We start from the raw sequence: 18,488 nt of genomic DNA on the forward strand, positions 1-18,488 counted from the left end.
GTGACTGTCACAGGGGGTTCAGATGCAATCCTGCCACAGTAGGGGTGGGGTGGGGGTCTCAAGGTGCAGCCTGATTGAGAAGTGGCCGGGAGGAGCAGTTAAGGGACCGCCCCATCCCCACTCCCACCCCGAGGCTTATACTGGGAGGCTGCTGCCCTTTCCGCAACCCAGGGCCAGTGCCCGTGTGGCCTCGGCTCATGGGTGGATCCCCGTGGCCACGAGCCGGTGTTGGAGGGGCGGGGGTGGGGGGCGGCCAGGGCCAGCCCAGCCGTACTCCAGTCAAACTGAAAAAGTGCAAAAACGCGCTATAAAAAGAAAGCACATTTTTTTTCCATCTGTCGGAACAAAATCATTCATTTTTATTGCACTAGGAAATCTGTATCAAGCGGTGGGTTAGGATCTTTTTTTTTTTCTTTTTTTTAAAGTGAGAATTGAATGTGCGTGCAGACCCCAAACCACATTCCCTGCTGGTTAATTCTCATTCAGGGCTAATTAAGCCCATCCCATCCGTCCGTGGGGGTGGTGATATGTGTGCAACCAAATTAACCTTAAAATACCGTCTAGCGTCAAGTTTTTATTTAGCGTGTGGTAACGGGACAAAGCCGTGGGTGGTGGAAAAACCCGGGAGACCCCCCCTCCACCCCACCTCTGCTCAGAAGTGGACTTTGAATTCTACCTCTGCTTTCCTACCATGAGATCTTAATCTCCATGACCTTAGCTTCTGCGGTAGGAAAAGACGGACTTTGCAACTCACAATGTTGTTTTACTATGGCCCGCAAACAGCTGTACGTGTACTGGACACATAGTTGATCTCAACGAATGTGGAGAATGACCATAAAAATGAGCCCAGTCAGCTGAGCATCTGTGTTACGAGGACGTTAGAAGGCAGTGCGCTGAGGGGCGCCTGGGTGGCTCAGTCGGTTAAGCGCCCGACTTCGGCTCAGGTCATGATCTCGCCGTTCGTGAGTTCGAGCTCCAGGTCGGGCTCTGTGCTGACAGCTCGGAGCCTGGAGCCCGTTTCGGATTCTGTGTCTCCTCTCTCTCTGCCTCACCCCCTGCTTGCACCCTGTCTCTGTCTCTATCTCTCAAAAATAAATAAACATGAACCAAAAGACAGAAGGCAGTGTGCTGGGCAATCTATAAACTCTATAGAAACATAAGTTATTGTGATGTCGTTTCAGAAACAAGATGCATCTGAGACACATCTCCAGTGATATGCAAAGACGCACAAACGTGCCCGGTATCCTCGCTGATGGCTGTCCTCAGACCTCGCCATTCCTTCTGTGCCTCGCTGCCCCAGATGCCCTCTCTCCCTTCCATCTGCCGCTCTCTTGGCCCGACCTCACTCTCTTGCTTAAGACATCACTGCCTAAGGAGTGTTTCTCAGAGGTGAGAGTCATGGATCCCCCTAGAGGTTCCACGAACTTCAGTTTGAGAAACATCCCGATGGATGTTAATAGTGCCACTTTACGTCAGAAAGAGGCAAAACCATCCTGCAAATGGACTTGTTTGGTCTGGAGAGTGCTTTAAAAACCTGACATATGTCCTGACATTTAGAAACCAGGAGGTTTCAGAGTGTCTCATGAAAAATGGAAAGCTCTAGCAAAGTGGGGCCAGTTTTCAGCTCAGCAACAGTCGGCTGAGACTGAGGAGAAGCTGTCCTTTCAACAGGGCTGGGTCTCCAGCCTGCTGCGGCCACTGCCTGGGCCCCTTCATCGTCTCTATGACCCTCATCCCGGTGGACATCCATGCTCGCAATGCTCATGCGGTGACCGCTGGGCCCAGCGCCATCTCACACGCGGGCACCGGAAGGTACGTAGAAGATGGCCTGTGTGCTTTCCAGATGACCCACGTGTTCAGACTAATTTTTATCTTTGCAGAATCATTAAAACAAAGACATAAAAATCTTAAATCCTCACAGAGAACTCCTAGATGTGAAAAATGTCTGCTCACCAGCACAAAGGTCAAGTTGGCTGACATTCTAGAACTTTCACAGGCTGGCCGCATGGCACTTGCCTTTCTCCTTCTCTCTAGTCCCTTATGCTTGGACCCCAGAGCCCACCTTGCCTCCATAGCCTAGGGGATTATTCACTCGGGGGATTTAGTGAGCATGGTCCTAGGTTTTTGACAGTGTCTGAAGGACAGTCTTGTTCTGATTGTGTCCAGCATGGCCCCGGCTGCTTTGAACCTTCGATCTCATTGAACTGCGAGGCCTGCCCTCTGCAGACAGCATTTTCTCTTCTTGCTGCTGCTGTAGGGGAAATGGAGGTATGGACCAGTCTCGGGGACCGCCGCCCCACCACGGGCACGGCCGCAGCACTGTTTTCCAAGGACTCCAGCACGGGCCACAGCATCATCCCTACACGCTCTGCAGTGTCATACAGATGTCAGCGGTCAAGTATCTGTCACTGTACTTGGGGGAGCACCTTGCACGTCGCCTGGCTCCCGGCGTCCTTCCCGATGAGTCTTTGTGCCACAGCCGGGCCCCGGGCAACCTCTCCAAGGCCACCTGGTGCTATGGGCCCGGTGCTCACGGGACACACCGGGCCTGCTCTCCCCTCGGGACCTCTGTGCTCTGCCCTCTCTGCCCAGAGCCCCTTGCCCTCGCAGACACAGCACCTGCTAAACACTGAGCACTCCTACCTCAGAGAGCACACGCTGGGCACAATCCTGGCAGCTCCTTGTAGAGCGAACACGGGTACACATGTGCTCAAAGGCACCAGCTGATCTTGCCTGACCCATCTGAGTTCTGACACCCCACGAGAGTGAAGAGAGGGGCGGGGGGCCGGGAGGAGGGGAGGGCTGACAGCAGCTCTTCGTGAATTCACATGAGCACCCGGACTTCAGTTTCTAAAGTAAAACTACGTTTCGCTCTGTCATACCGTTGACAAAGCCGCATTGGAGGAGTCGACAACTTCCTGGATACTCTTCACAACCTCCGCCGGGTCTAGTGTCGCAAAAGTGAGGGGCGCGCCCTCTTTTTCTCTTGGCGGAGGTCTTGCTGGCTCGCTGTCCTCCACCGCCTTCAAGAAGTCAAGGTAATTGAAGGAGTTACCGTGCCAGCGGATTCCCCAACTTGTCCCCAAAGAAAGAAAGGAATATATTAATTACAAAAAGCAACCCCACCGCTTATTCATTCAACAAAGAGCTGCTGAGCACAGAACAGTGTGCAGAACAGGAATAACGTTAGGACGCTGTTCTCTGGCCCGGAGGTGCTCACCTGTCAGTTAGCTATGAGAGCAGACGGGCACACACCGACAATGCAATATGACGGAGCGAGGTGAGGGCTGCGGGGGCCACAGACTTAAAGCCTGGACAGCGGGGCTCACAGCTTTGGACAGCAGAAGGAGGGAAAAGGAGGCCCAGCTTAGGAACCTGATGCACTGACTGGGGCAAACAAAGATGCCTCCGCAGAGACGAGGGGGGGCAGGGCAGTGTCATGGGAAGATACACCCGACAGTGGCAGCAGGGGCGGTCAGGAAATAAGACTGGAGGGTGTGCGGGCTCAGGACTGTGGTCATCGAGACCTCGGCTCATGAGGGCTGGACTGAGAAATGGTTGGCGGAGGTGGAAAAAAAGAGAAACATGTCAAACAAAGGCAGTGGAGAGGGCACGAGGAACTGAGTAAAATGTATGTCAAGTTCTTTTTCAAGACTGGTCGGAACTGAGTGGTCAAGCTGAAAGCATTCAGGGGACAGTTTCACAAAACCTATACAGCTTAGTATTTTCTCAGATAGAAATTCTGAGCGCATGTCTCAGTGAGGACAGCCATGTGGAGACTCCTCCCTGCCCTCCACTCTGACACAGAAGAAAATACCTTTACATTCGAGAAGAAAACACGGCGAGAGAAAACCCCAAAGTTTCATGAGAACATAGATCCTATTTAAAGATGTAAACTGATGCAAAATAAAGTTTAATTGCATTCAAAGTTCACATTTTTTGGTCACTTAAACTCTCTGGGGACTGCTGGCACTTTAACACCTAAGCTTTCTTTCAGTGGGATGGAGTCCACGTCAGAGAAGAACAGTGTGGAATGTTGGTAAGCCAGAGAGAGAAGTTTCTAGTGACTCAGATATCTGCTTCTAAAGAAAATGAGCCAAGAGCTGTGCTTTTCCAACCCACAGCTGCAGAGCGGCCTTCCACAGGCCCCGCGTCGCTGGCTCCTATGATGGAGACATGGGGGAAAAGGCTAATCAACTCTATTTCATCAGCAGGATAAATTGCCAACTTGGTATTAAAATTTAGTAATAAAATCAAATGCATATGCTAATCGCAGTATTATTTAGAAAAGTCTATTTTGGATCTAGAAATGAATAATCTACATATAATTACAAATAACAGAGATGTTTATCATCAAGAGGTCTTTGAGAAGAAACAAGCAACTGAGCGATGGATCCTTATTAAGGTTTCAATTTGTAAAAAAAAAAAGTTGATCACCCCCATTGAAAGGTGGACTACAGAAATTCCACAGTCTTTTTGTTGTTATTTATAAAAGTACCAAGCCTAACTATATTTTAACAAGACTCTCTTACAATCATTTAGTTAATTATTTATCTGGTGCTGTTTTTCTATGATTTATTCATTGAATGCATATGAATTCTTGTTCAGCTGGAAATACATTTAGTGAGAGGTGATCCTGTTTAAGGAAGAAGAGAACGTATAGGCATATTTGAGGATGAAATGATTCTTCCGTTACACGCGCGCGCGCACACACACACACACACACACACTGCATTGAACTTCTCTCAGCTCAAACGCAATTGAGTAATGGTTTCAACATTTTAAGGAAAAATTATTTTCTCCTTAGGATTCTATGCTCAGACAGGCCAGCAATCTGTGTGAAGGAGATTAAATAATCTTTTTCAGGCAAAGAACTCAGAAAATTTATTTCTTGTCTGCCCTTTCTTAGAAAGTTACTTCAGGAAGTACTCCAACAAAACAAGGATGGAAATCAAGAAATAAAAAGGGGGGGGGGGGCGGTGCCTGGGTGGCTCAGTGGGTTAAGCGTCTGACTTCAGCTCGGGTCATGATCTCGTGATTCGTGAGTCTGAGCCTCACGTTGGGCTGTATGCTGACAGCTCAGAGCCTGGAGCCTGCTTTGGATTCTGTGTCTCCCTCTCTCTCTGCCCCTCCCCTTCTCAAGCCCTGTCTGTCTGTCTCTCTCTCAAAAATAAGTAAACATTTAAAATAAATAAATAAATAAATACATAAATACATACATACATAAATAAATACATAAATACATAAATGAATACATAAATAAAAAGGTATGTGATACAGGAAATGGGAATGGGATCCAACCTTGCTGGGGAATGGTAGGGACAGACCTGGGACAGCACAGTGTGGGGGCCCGGCTCCAGAGTGGAGGGTACCAAGGAACCCCCGTGAGAACTGTAAGTGGGGTGGAGTGTTGGGGAAAGCGGAAGGGTGGCAACGTTCAATTTTAACTGAGCCCCGGGTTCCTAGAAAACAGCTCATTACGTTCCTGGAAACAGCTTACACAAAGAACCACCTTCCCCCATGGGACCTAGAAAAGACGCATGAGTACCCAGGTTTGCCTACAACAAGGTGGACACAGAGGCTCAGGGATGGTGCCGCCGGGAGGAAAGCTAATTTTCATTCATTCTGTGGGCACTGAACACATAATCATAATTGTGAAATGCTGGTCAACGGTTTTTGAGTTTTAGAATCGACCTGTGAACCAAGCACAGAAGGCCTGGTTGTGGCTGCAGGATAGAAGGTTAAGCTGAACTTCCTTTTCCCCAAATTAAAACCGCGCCTGACAAAAGACGGGACGTGGAAGAATGAGAGAGGGACAGTGGTAGAAACAGGAGGGGAGGCTGGCGTGCGCAGAAACGGGAGGTAAGAGAAAAGTCGAACAGACTGAAAGCAAACAGCTTTCCCTTGTCCCCCAAGAAAACTGAGGTCACAGGGCAAAACGTCCCCCCCAAATCTGGAGGGATCCGGGCAAATACAGAGAATTACAGCTAAGATCTGCTTTCCTAGACTGAAAGCCTCTGGAGCCGGAAGCTGGAAGGAACACTTAAAAGACACCGCGGAAAACCGGTGGGGGCCGTGAATGGACGGTGTGCGGGCAAGAGACTCACGGGGGCCCCTCTCCAGCTAGAAGTAGGCATCAACGTGGGGTTAAAAACTGAAGGACCAGATGCTCCCCATCCCTCATCCTCAGGGAAACGCAGATCAAAACCACCATGGGATGTCACCTCACACCCGTCGGCATGGCTAAAATCAGTAACACAGGAAACCACGGGTGTCAGCGAGGACGCGGAGAAAAGGGAACCCTCGGGCACTGTTGGTGGGAGCGCACGCTGGTGCCGCCACTGTGGAAACTAGCATGGAGCTTCCTCAAAAAGTTACCAATAGACCCAGCCCACAATACGGTAATCGCACTGGGTATTTACCCCCAAGATACAAAGACACGCATTCAGTGGGATCCATGCACTCGGATGTTCACAGCAGCGTTATCGACAAGAGCCAAATTATGGAAGCAGCCCAAGTGCCCGTCAACAGGCGAATGGATAAAGGACAGGTGGCGCGTGCACACAATGGAATATTACTCAGCCGTCACAGAGAATGAACTCTCGCCACTGGCAAAGACATAGATGGGACTAGAGACTACAACGCTAAGTGACAGGAGGCAGAGAGAGAAAGACAAATGCCGTATGATTTCACTGATAAGTGGAATTTAGGAAACAAGACAAATGAGCAGAGGGGGAAAAAAAAAAAGAGAGAGAGAGAGAGAAAACAAACCAAGAAACAAACTCTTAACTATGGAGAGCACAGTGCTGGTTACCAGAGGGGAGGTGGAGGGGGGATGGGGGATACTTACCGTGATGAACAAAATAAAGAGAAGGAAAACAAGAAAACAATTATGTCATATGAAAAGGAAAAGAAAACTAGAGGGACTGGTTAAAGGTGTGTGCAGGAAGCACTTGGGCCCCATGTCCCTCCCCAAATTCCAAGCGTCTGGGTACCTGTGCCCCTCCCCCAGCACTCGCAAGGGGGGCTCCAGGATTCGTGCTCTCTGGAGTCAGTGTTTCTCAACTGAAAAGCATGCGTCCCTAGTGCAAGATAGGGAGGGTTCTTAATGAAGAGAGGGATTAAGCGGAAGTTTATACCCTGATTTTACTAGTTTTCTATGGCTCTGCAACAAAACACCAAGAGTAGCGGGTGGCTCAAAGCATCACACATTTCTTTTCTTACGGTTCTGGACACCAGAAGTCAGGAATCGGTTTTATCGGGCCAAGATCAAGGTGTCGGCAGGGCCGTGTTCCCTCCAGAGGCTATGGGAGAATCTCTTCTGCACCTTCAGCCTCTGGTGGCTGCTGGAGATCCTTGGCTTGTGGCCACGCTATGCCGATTTCTCCCCCTGTGCTCACCTGTGGGCGAAGTTCTCCCCCTGTGCTCATGTCTGGGTGACGCCTCTCCCTGACTCACTTTCATAGGGACACTGGTGATCTGAGGCCCACCCGGACGATCCAGGATCATCTCCCCACCTCAAGACCCTAAATCACACCTGCAAGGACTCATTTTCCGTCTCACGTCACATTCACAGGTTCTAGGAATTAGGACCAGGGTATCTTTGGGGGGCGTTCTTCAGCCTATCACGCCAACTGCTGAAACTTCCAGGCTTCCCCTCCCAGTCAGCTCCCAGACTGCCGGCAGCAGGGGACCAGAGAATCTTCTCTGGTTGGGCTGCCAGGTTTAGAAAAACAGACCAACGATAACCTAGCAGGGCACCCAGTTAAATTGGAATTTCAGACAAACAAAATAATTTTAACATAAATGTACCCCAAATATTGCATGGCACATCCTTAAACTAAAAATATTATTGTTTCTCCGGAATTCAAATGTAACGGGGCATCCCTATATGTTACGTGTCAACACCAGTCTCTGGGAAATCTGACCAGCACTGCCCCCTCTCCAAATTTTAAAGATCCTGACACTGGGGGTCCTCCAAAGAAACCGCATGCCAGACTGCCCTGCCACAGTAGTCCACACTGAAAGTTCAAAGCAAAGTCAGTAAGTTCTACTCCTCTGCACAGAACTTCTAACCTGCTTCTTAGGACCTCACTCTTTTTAAAAAAAATTTTTTTTTCAACGTTTATTTATTTTTGGGACAGAGAGAGACAGAGCATGAACGGGAGAGGGGCAGAGAGAGAGGGAGACACAGAATCGGAAACAGGCTCCAGGCTCCGAGCCATCAGCCCAGAGCCTGACGCGGGGCTCGAACTCACAGACTGCGAGATCGTGACCTGGCTGAAGTCGGACGCTTAACCGACTGCGCCACCCAGGCGCCCCAGGACCTCACTCTTAATGTGGAGATTTTCGAACAAGGAAACTAGTAGAAAAAAGCAACACGGAGGAGAGACTCCTCAGGCAAAGAAAACTTAAAAAAAAAAAAAAAATCCATCGTTAACACCTTCAGAGAAATGAGATCACACATCCAGGACATGAGAACGTGATGCTCCGAAAGAGGAACACCCTGGGAACAAAGACAAGTTCTGGTCATTAGAAATATGGTTAAGTGTGATGGCAGAAACAAAAGTCCCAAAAGAAAGGGTTGAGAGTGAAATTGAAGAAATCTTCCGGACAGGGAAACAGGAAGGAAAAGGTGGAAGATGGGAAAGACTTGAAAATATAATGAAACATAAATAAACTGTAACAAAAAGGGGGAGGGGGCGCCTGGGTGGCTCAGTCGGTTGAGCGTCCAACTTCGGCTCAGGTCATGATCTCACGCTTCCTGGGATCAAGCCCCACGTTGGGCTCTGTGCTGACAGCGTGGAGGCTGCTTGGGATTCTCTCTCTCTGCCCCTCCCTGCTCACTCTTTCTCTCAAAGTAAATAAATAAACTTAAAGATGTATATAAGGAAACATCCTACGTGGTTGAATGTCCAATAAAAATAGGAGTTTCCCAAAGAACGGGAGAGGAAGTCAATGAAATCATCAAGAAACTTTCTCAGAATTAAAGGACATGACAAAGGCCATCCAGGAAGATGAGTGTGAACACTGTAGAAAAAGATTTTACAACCGGAGGTGAGTTGGGCGTTTAATTACTGATCGTAAGTACGCAGGAAACGAAGCAAACAGGAAAGAAAGAAAAGATAATTATTAATTCCGGGGAAAACAAAATGGTATGCAGGAGGGGAAAAGCGATCCGTGAAACAAGTCACGATGTTACAAACCCCGAATACTGATCTACCCGAAACCGTGATGCAGCAGCATGGTGGCCCGTGGAGGGAAGTGTGTGTGGGTTCCACAGAGAGGCGGGGGGCGGAGTGGGTGAGGCGGTGGGTGCCGGTTAAACCCACAGCTTCTGGGTATGGAGTCAACAGACAGACGCCGTCTAAAAGTTAAAAACCGGGAAGCAGCTATAGAAGCTTGTCACTTAGACATTCGACTTAAGGACCAGAAGGGATCCGTGAAGCCGTCAGACTTGTTGACTCCGGGGACGGGGAAATTTGGAGGTTGCATTCTCCTTGCGCTGGGGGTTGACTCAAGCTGTTTACAACGGAGCCACGGGGATGCCTGGGCGTCACCTCAGTGGCGAAAGGCTGTCGGAACGGGCAGGGAGGGAGAAGCAAAAGCAATGTGCCGGCCCGTTTTCCCGTCCCGTCTATGTGAGAGGCACAGTGAACCCAGTGGAAGAACACCTGTTCAGAAGATCGGTCAGGTCCTCTTCCTTCAGGTGACAACCACATCTCTGCAGCACTTCCTGCATCTTGCTTACAGGTATGTAGCCATTTGGGGATGGATTGACTTTGGTGAGTGCTTTGCTGATATCTTGATAGTGGTCTTTAAGCTCGTCCCTGAAAGAGAATACATTTTAGGCATCCCCAAACCAGGAAAACAGATCATTTCTTTAAAGCAAGAGTTGGTGATTGTTCTAATGTGATGATTTGCTGGGTCGTCGAGGAACTGATCTTGAAGGCGTTTTGCAGCCTTGGTGTAACTTTTGCATTAAAAGGTATTCTGGAAAAAAATAGTGAGTTTGTACCGTCATCATTTTATTATTATTTTTAGCAGGACAATAGTATAGAAATTACAACCTTGTTTTATTTTTTTACTAGAATTTGTTACTTTAACGTTTATTTATTTATTTAAAAAAAAATTTTTTTTCAACGTTTATTTATTTTTGGGACAGAGAGAGACAGAGCATGAACAGGGGAGGGGCAGAGAGAGAGGGAGACACTGAATCGGAAACAGGCTCCAGGCTCTGAGCCATCAGCCCAGAGCCTGACGCGGGGCTCGAACTCACGGACCGCGAGATCGTGACCTGGCTGAAGTCGGACGCTTAACCGACTGCGCCACCCAGGCGCCCCATCGTTTATTTATTTTTGAGACAGAGAGACAGAGCATGAACGGGGGAGGAGCAGAGAGAGAGGGAGACACAGAATCGGAAGCAGGCTCCAGGCTCTGAGCCATCAGCCCAGAGCCCGACGCGGGGCTCGAACTCACGGACCGCGAGATCGCGAGATCGTGACCTGAGCTGAAGTCGGAAGCTCAACCGACTGAGCCACCCAGGCGCCCCGTAGAATTTGTTACTTTAAAAATAGAACAAGGAATTAAAAACTACAGAGAGCGATGCTCCTCGATGCGCTCGGTGAAAACTGGGGGAGCACCTCTTACATGCCAGCTTCGGCCCTGGGCATCGGGACGCGTCTAGGGGCTCAAACAGGCATCCCCAGAAGAACTTACATCCCAGTGGGGCGAGGCCGGCTTGAGACAGAAGACATTGGGAACACTGCGCAGGGGGTCAGTGGAGACTGGGGAGCAGGACTGAGGACCCCGCCTGGGAGCAGGCTGCAATTCCCATGGGGAGGTTCAGGTACGCCTCTCGGGGAAAGAGGCACTCGAGCAGAGATGGGTGTCACCCCCACCCCCACCCCCAGAGAGCTCTCCTGGGTTCAGGGGCAGAGACCCCTTGCCATTTGGCATTTTATTAGTTTTATTAGGTACTGTGTTGTTAAGAAACACAGCCACCAGGGGCGCCTGGGTGGCTCTGGGTGGCTCAGTCAGTTAAGAGTCTGACTCTTTTTTTTTAATGTATTTTTGACAGAGAGAAAGACAGAGCATGAGCGAGGGAGGGGCAGAGAGAGAGAGGGAGACACAGAATCCGAAGCAGGCTCCCGGCTCCGGGCTGTCAGCACAGAGCCCGACGCGGGGCTTGAACTCACCGACCGCGAGATCCTGACCTGAGCCAAAGTTGGACGCTTAACTGACTGAGCCACCCAGGTGCCCCAAGTGTCTTGACTCTTGATTTCGGCTCAGGTCATGATCTTGCAGTTGGTGAGTTCGAGCCCCGCGTCGGGCTCTGTGCTGACACCATGAAGCCTGCTTGGGATTCTCGGTCTCCCTCTCTCTCTGTCCCCTCCCCTGCTGGCTCTTTCTCTCTCAAAATAAACTTGAAAGAAAGAAAGAAAGAAAGAAAGAAAGAAAGAAAGAAAGGGAAAGAGAGAGAAAGAAAAAGAAAGAAAGAAAGAAAAAGAAAGAAAGAAAGAAAAAGAAAGAAAGAAAGAGAGAAAAGAAAGGGAAAGAGAGAGAAAGAAGGAAGGAAGGAAGGAAGGAAGGAAGGAAGGAAGGAAACGCAGCCGCCATTTGTGTGCGTCGACGGGCAAAGCTGGAGCTGTGTGGGCTTCATGGACGTTCTCCCACTGACTCTTCTCAACAACCCTGCAAGGGACGTGGGTAACTATCTCCTCACTTTACAGACGAGGGACAAGAGTGCCTCCCTGCGGGAGGGCTGTTTTCCTCAGAGAACATGTTCAAGAATGTATGACTCCATGTGTCAAGAAAATTCTTCCCCGACGGGGGGGAAAAATACAAATATCGTTAAGGGACTAAAACAAGTGGAGAAACCTTTCAGCACGAACAATCTTGCACCCGGCCTTGGTGAACTGGCTGTAAATTCCATGACCTCGGCTCACCCAGGTCTCTAAGAAGAGCGACATGCTCGTCTGGCAGGCTCGGGCTCGGGCTGGGCTGTGGGGTTCTTATTCAGGGAAGAGACTGTGCTATAAATTCCACACCCGGAATCTTTGCCGGTAATTGTCTACCACCCCAGATATGTATTTGTGGAGACAGCAGTTCCTTGAGCATGCCTAGAAAAAAGAATCCACCCAGACAGGAGAGTCGGGGGGCGGGGGGGGGGGGGGAAGCGGAGCGGGAGCGTGCAGGTCAGAAGGGGACAGCGGCACCGACTTGGAAGCTACGTGGGTCATCATCTGCCCCCTTCCCTCCTTGGCCTCCAGTTTGGAGCTGGCCAACTGAGGACCGAGCTCGCTCGAGCCACGGATACAAATGAGCTGCGTTAACGGTTCGGCAAATGTATACCAACAGCGGCCACATTCTGGACTCCCTTACAGGTGTGTGCTGAATTCAGTCCCGCATTACAGAATGATTACTCGTCATCACAACTATTATATTCCACTTAATCCTTCAAAATGAAAGCAAATGAAGGTATAAAAAAATCAAAACATTTTTTGAGATACATATTTTTAGAAAATTGAGGCATTCAGCATTTCTTGGACTGGTTTCTAGGCAGTAATTACTTCCCTGGCAGAGTAAATATGCGCACAGAGTAAATGAGGGTTTCGAGCACAGATCACACCATACCGCTGAACTGAACGAGTGTGGGCCGACACTCTGGGACAGGCGGCTGGCTCCTGGTCCGGACAACGAGGCAGAGTCTGAAGAGGGCACAGTCATGGCCAGTGGGATGGCCACAGAGCCCTCCCCGACACCACCTTGCCGGGCCCGGCTCCGCTGGTTTTGTTCACACACCTCCCGATCCGATTTTCGAACAGGCCACGGCTTCCGTGGCTGGTTCACTCTTTCTGCTCTGACTCAAATCTTCCACTCGGACTTGGGCAAAACAGAGCAAGGCGTGGAAAACAAGCATGAGTTTGAAAAAGGGTTTTTCATAATTTTTTAAGATGTATTTCTGGCACGCCGAACAAGTTCTCTCAGATTCAAGAGGCAAATCAAAATTTCGGTCACTGTAACAGACCTGTCTCCTCATTTCTCATCCGAGGAGCTAGAAGATCCTGGAACCACCAGGAAGACTCACTGTCCCCAAATTTGAAAGCGGGCCATTCTGAAGGGCAAAGTTACTCGACAATGTTATAACCTGACGTCTTTGAGGAAACAGAAGTCGGTCATGCATTTTCATGAAATCAGGCTTGCCTTCTTTGGTCAGAAAGTGTGCTGGTGGCAGAGAGGGCAGGGTGAGTGTGAATCAGTTAACTGAGCTCAGGGATCTGAGAGACAGTTTGGTGGCTCCCAGTTCTTTCCGCTGTGATCCATGTTTGCACAATAAACGGAAACTCAAGAAGAGAAAGAATGCGGCGTGAGCCCGCCGAGGATGTGAGATTTCTCTTGGAGCCTCGTTACTCACAAGTGGCAGGAGGGAAGACACGAGTGGGTAATGAGGCCAGCCCTGTCTGGTAAAGATAAATTCCACTTTCTCATTAGTTTTATGGCACATTTGATTTATACCAATCTTGAGCATAGTTTTACTTCAAATCTCACAAATTCGATTCTCTTGCTTCAGGCTTCATAACCCAGTGAACTTGGGACCTCATTCAGGGGTGTGTTTGAACTGCTCTTCTCGTAAACCCCATTTAGCCATTACATTTCTTCCCCGTGTCCTTGGGGGTTCTTATTTCCTTTGGGGATTCTTTAGCAACAACCCATTCGCTCATTCCGGTGCCATTTGAGGTGGTGGTGGTGACAGAGAGCTGAAGTGACAGGCAACAGACAGAAACACAGATGAGAACAGCATGGAGCTAGAGTCCCAGCCTTGGTGGGTGCTGACGGGAGACCACCAGGGCCTGGGACTGATCAGGGACATCTGTCCCATGGCTTGATTGTTACATCGAATGCAGCAAATTTTTCTCCTGTTATAAATTAAAAAAAATCTTTTTAACATTTATTTATTTTTGAGAGAAAGAGAGACAGAGTGCGAGCGAGCAGAGGAGGGGCAGAGAGAGAGAGGGAGACACAGAATCCAAAGCAGGCTTCAGGCTCCGAGCCATCAACACAGAGCCCGACGCAGGGCTCGAACTCACGAACCGTGAGATCATGACCGGAGCCAACATTGGACACGTAAGTGACTGAGCCACCCAGGCACCCCATCCTGTGTTATAATTTTTTTTAAGTAGTACATTAGTAACTGGTTTTAAACTTTGAAGATAGTAATATACAGTCCCATCATCCAAATACGACACACTGCCCCTTGCACATCATCTTCTGGTCCTTGTGAACAGGCACCCACGTTTGACGTGGTTCCAGTCATGATACACTTACTGGTTAAAATGTCATTTCCAATCAGCCTTTGATCACAAACATTTTCCAGTCTTCACAAGGCTAACTAAACAGGCATGTAGTTTTTCATATTCCTGGGGCCATACTTTCTAAGGCAGCACGCTCACTGTGACTGGCAGGTGTCCCTTTTAGTTGTTGTCGAAGACACGCTATAAATCGTATCTTCCAACCGCTAAACGGTTGGCTTCTACTACATTATTTCTCTGGGATAAAGTTCCCCAAGTGGAAGTACTGAGGTAAGGAATATGTCTTGTTTGTTCACTCATTCATTCACTCATTCATCCATGCATCCATTCATTCATCCATCCATTCATTCATTCATGAATCCATTCATCCATCCATCCATCCATTCATTCATCCATTCATTCACTCATCCATTCACCAACAGAGGTTCGTGGGGCGTCTACGAGGAGTCAGGCAGTGTTCTGCACTACACGAAGATGGGCATGTCCTTCTGGAACTTGCCATCTGGTTGGGCGAGGGGTGGGTCCTGGGTGTGTAGGTTAGTAAACACCTGAAAAGTTCTCAAAGGTGACCTACAAAACGGGAATGATGTGAGGCCATGACTGAAGACGGCTCATAGCTCTTTAACTCCTTTATAACTCTGCGACCTCACACCCATTTCAAGAACCTACAGCAGCGAGTAGTAGAATTTTATGATGACTTTGCCAGCACTGGGAGGTACCAATTCAAACCCACTTTGGCCGCAAGGGTACGCGTCGAACAGGTGGCCAGCTCACGGTCCCGCGATACTTACGCACTCACCTGGCCGGCGCGGCCCTGTCTGGGCTCTGCTGCGGCTGTCGGGCCTCCTCGTGCACCTGCTGTGGCTTCGTGAAATGGCCCATGAAGTTGAAGTAGTCCTCGGCATAGGGCCGATGAATGTCTGCCGAGTAGTTAATCCCCAGTTTCTGTAAAAATTCTTGGTAAGTTATGTGTCCTCTTCCGCCGGTGTCATAGCTTCAGAAACAAATAGGACCCTCGTCAGTAGCCACCACGGTGTGTGGGTGCTCAGCGTTCTGACAATATCTGCACTGTTTGGGGGCAAGGTGGGGGCTCGTCTGGTTCCTTGCCATGCGGTGTGCCCTGCAGATGGGCAGCACCGCTCACCGGGGGGAGCCAGAAATGCAGAGTCTCTGGGGTCACCCAGACCTGACCTGTATCTGCATTTAACAAGATCCCTAGGTGATTCACAGGCACATCAAACTAGGAAACCTCTTATCAACAAAATGATCACACCTCACGTGAGGTGAGCTTGGCCACCCCGAGAGGGCGTCCGAATTCATGCACTTGTCACGCTGTGAGAAAGATGTCCGTGGCCACAGAAAATGAAAATCAAGCTTTCCATTCATTCAGCAGTGTGGTTTTTTTTTTTTTTTTTAATTGAGCACCTACATGTAAGGACTATGTTAAGGTTTAGAAGAAAGTCCTTCAAAAAACATACTCAATCTTAAAACTCAAATAAATGAAGGCCATTTGATTCAAATTCCCCATTTTCTCTTTGAAGAGATGCCAATTACATACGACCAACGAGCGAGACCAGTAAGGAAAACAAGATAAGAATTATGCTACGTACCTTTTATGTCATTTTCTATTAGTGAGATGTTTCTGAATTATAATTCATTAAAAAAGGCGTAATGGAGGGTTTTTATCTCCCAGCATTATTCAAATAGAATAGAATTACTTCAATAAAAAGTTTAAGGCAAATTGCCAATTTTCTTTAAAGGAAAAAAAAAAGCATTTATTTTTACCAAAAGATCTTGGTCCTCATCTAACCGATAAAAATGCCATTTGCGGATGTGAGTTTTTCCCAGATGAACTCAAGAGTTACAAGAACCAAGCCTATATTTAAACAGCGTTGTGGGCATAATCCTCCGGCAGGCTGTTTGGACGTTTGTCTGAGCATAAGGGCGGACGGCTTTCCTTCGTGAGGCCGAGCTTCCCTCTGTTCGTTAACTGACAAGACGAGGAAAAATCTGCCGAACCCCACGCTCGCTCGCCTCTGACACACGGAGGGAGACCTTTCCACCGGCTTCAGTTGAGCAGCAATGAAGACGATGTATTTACTTACCTGACTCTCTTGTCCTCGAGGGGCGGGGTGGTGGGTGGGGGGTGAGGGGTGGGAAGTTCAGGCAAACACTCCATGCCCCTGTGCTAAATCCTGCAGCGCGTCCCAGGCGTGGGAATGCTGTCCACCCTTCCCCAAGGCCAAGGGGGCTGTTCCCCCGAGGCGTCCACAGAACCGGAGGCCTCTCCCCCTCCCCACTCTTGCTTCTGTGCCCTACACGCTTGTAGCTTCCTTCCGCCGTGTCTGACTCTACGTGCCTTATCAGCACCCGGACCTATTTTTGTCACGTGCTGTCTTACAAAGGAAGGAGCTTCCCCCCCAGTGATCGTGAGGTGGCCCGGGGCAGAGAACTCCAAGTCAAACACAAGCTCCCCGGCCCGGAGACCCTGGCAAGGTGCTCAGCCATTCTGGAGCTCTGTGCCCTCATCGGGGAGCCGCCCAAGGCCTTCCCAGACCTAACGTCTCAGATCGGCACCCGGACTGCCCCTCCGACTAGATTCATGAAAGCCTCTGAGGCCTTTCCAGGTGTCTGCTATTAGTACAACCTTCGTACTTGCAACCCCCCCCCCCCCCCCCCCCCGCCCCGGCCAGATACCTTTCTACCTGCATTCGGTGGATTTTGTTTCTAAAGCAAAACAAAGGGCCACACCCACCAAAGGGGGCCGGTGGGGTATCTCCTTGCCAAGGCTCGTCCTGTGATTCTTGTAGGGTAGTGATGCTCAGGCGGCACAAGGCCTCTAGCAAACAGCTCTTCCTGCTACTGGGGGTAAGGTTCCGGCTGCAGAAAGGGCAGTGGAGTTTTCCATCGATGTACCTAGGGAGGGGTGCCATTCCTTGAGCCTCTAGGGTGATCCCAGGGCCGTGCGTCTCTCCCTGAACTGCATCAGGCCCGACCAGCCTTGGGCCAGCAGAGCGATAGAATAATGCAACTCTGGTCAAGACCCCCCCTTGAATAAAGCCCCCAAGGGCTCCCCACCCCTACAGGAGGGCTCCGGAAAGAATGGTGCGTAGACCACCCACTGACGAGCGACCCCTCTCTCTTCCTAGGTCGCAAGTGCTGTGTTTCCACCTGCCCCTGGATTCCTCTGGGGTCTGGTGAGGGTCGGTGGGTAAATGCTTCGACCAGGGCCTGGCACCCAGGGAGCACACGCCAGTGCCCTGTGGCTGCTTGACCCCCACAGGCTCAACCACGTCCGTCTTTTTGCCTCTGCATCTTTAGCACACGCCTTCCTCCCCTGCCAGACGGCAAGTTTCTTGAGGAGCAACCACGCCGTCTGTATCTTACAAACAGACTCCCAGCGCCCAGCAACAGGCCTCCCAAAGCTTCATGATCGATACTTGTCTGTTGAGCTAACGAAGGCAAAGGACGCGTGTTCCCCAGGAAGCACTGACATCCTGGCGTGTTACCCGCAAGAGACTACTGACAACAAACTCTGAATCGTGACACTTGAACTGAATGAAAAGACACTTCTTAATTACTTCGTTAATAAAGATCATAAACATTCCATTCTCATCGCAGAGGAACAGAAGACCAGATTGCACAATTGCGACTAAAATATTGTTGTGAACGTGAATAATAAGAGAGTTAATTCAGCTTACATAACCTCGCCCTTCATTATATAATCCTTTGTGTAACATTTTAAAAAATCAACTTGCCTATAAAGGTTGAATTTTAAAACGGTTCGGCAGCAGATGTGCTAGGAAAAATGTGCACATAAACAGAGGACCCATAAAAGCCTGCATTTGCATGTGGCAATGGCCACTAATTTATGATATGATCAGATTACCCTGCCCATTTATTGTACACACAGCAGTTCAGTCGCACACATGATTCGAATAGCTTCGCACTGATTGCTTTGCTGGAAAGTCTTAGTCCTTCGTGCTCGGTTTAGGTGCTCGACTCTTGCGTCAGTGACAGGTCTACCCCCTAACACCGACCCCAGAGTCAGAGGGTCTGGGGTAAGCCCCACTGATGACTCAGGCCAGGCAGCCTGGGACACACGGAATCCTCTCCGGTGTCGCCTGTGAGGGTGGTCTGATGGCCACGGCATTCGGCAAGTCCTGGTGGAATCAC

General features: G+C 49.5%; 1 protein-coding gene across 7 annotated transcripts in view; it reads right to left on the minus strand.

Moving 5' to 3' along the window:
• The window catches only part of EFCAB6 (EF-hand calcium binding domain 6), a 251,139-nt gene that overhangs the window by 42,228 nt on the left and 190,423 nt on the right, over positions 1 to 18,488 (minus strand). For all 7 annotated transcript variants that reach the window (XM_047868126.1, XM_047868128.1, XM_047868127.1 and 4 more), the window contains 3 exons: positions 15,112 to 15,306; positions 9,675 to 9,830; positions 2,883 to 3,075 (listed from right to left, as the gene is read on the minus strand). In XM_047868126.1, the coding sequence (XP_047724082.1) occupies positions 2,883 to 3,075; positions 9,675 to 9,830; positions 15,112 to 15,306 (544 nt within the window). The remainder of the gene's footprint in view (positions 1 to 2,882; positions 3,076 to 9,674; positions 9,831 to 15,111; positions 15,307 to 18,488) is intronic.

This window comes from Prionailurus viverrinus, chromosome B4 (assembly GCF_022837055.1).
Source record: "Prionailurus viverrinus isolate Anna chromosome B4, UM_Priviv_1.0, whole genome shotgun sequence".
NCBI classification, from domain to species: domain Eukaryota; kingdom Metazoa; phylum Chordata; class Mammalia; order Carnivora; family Felidae; genus Prionailurus; species Prionailurus viverrinus.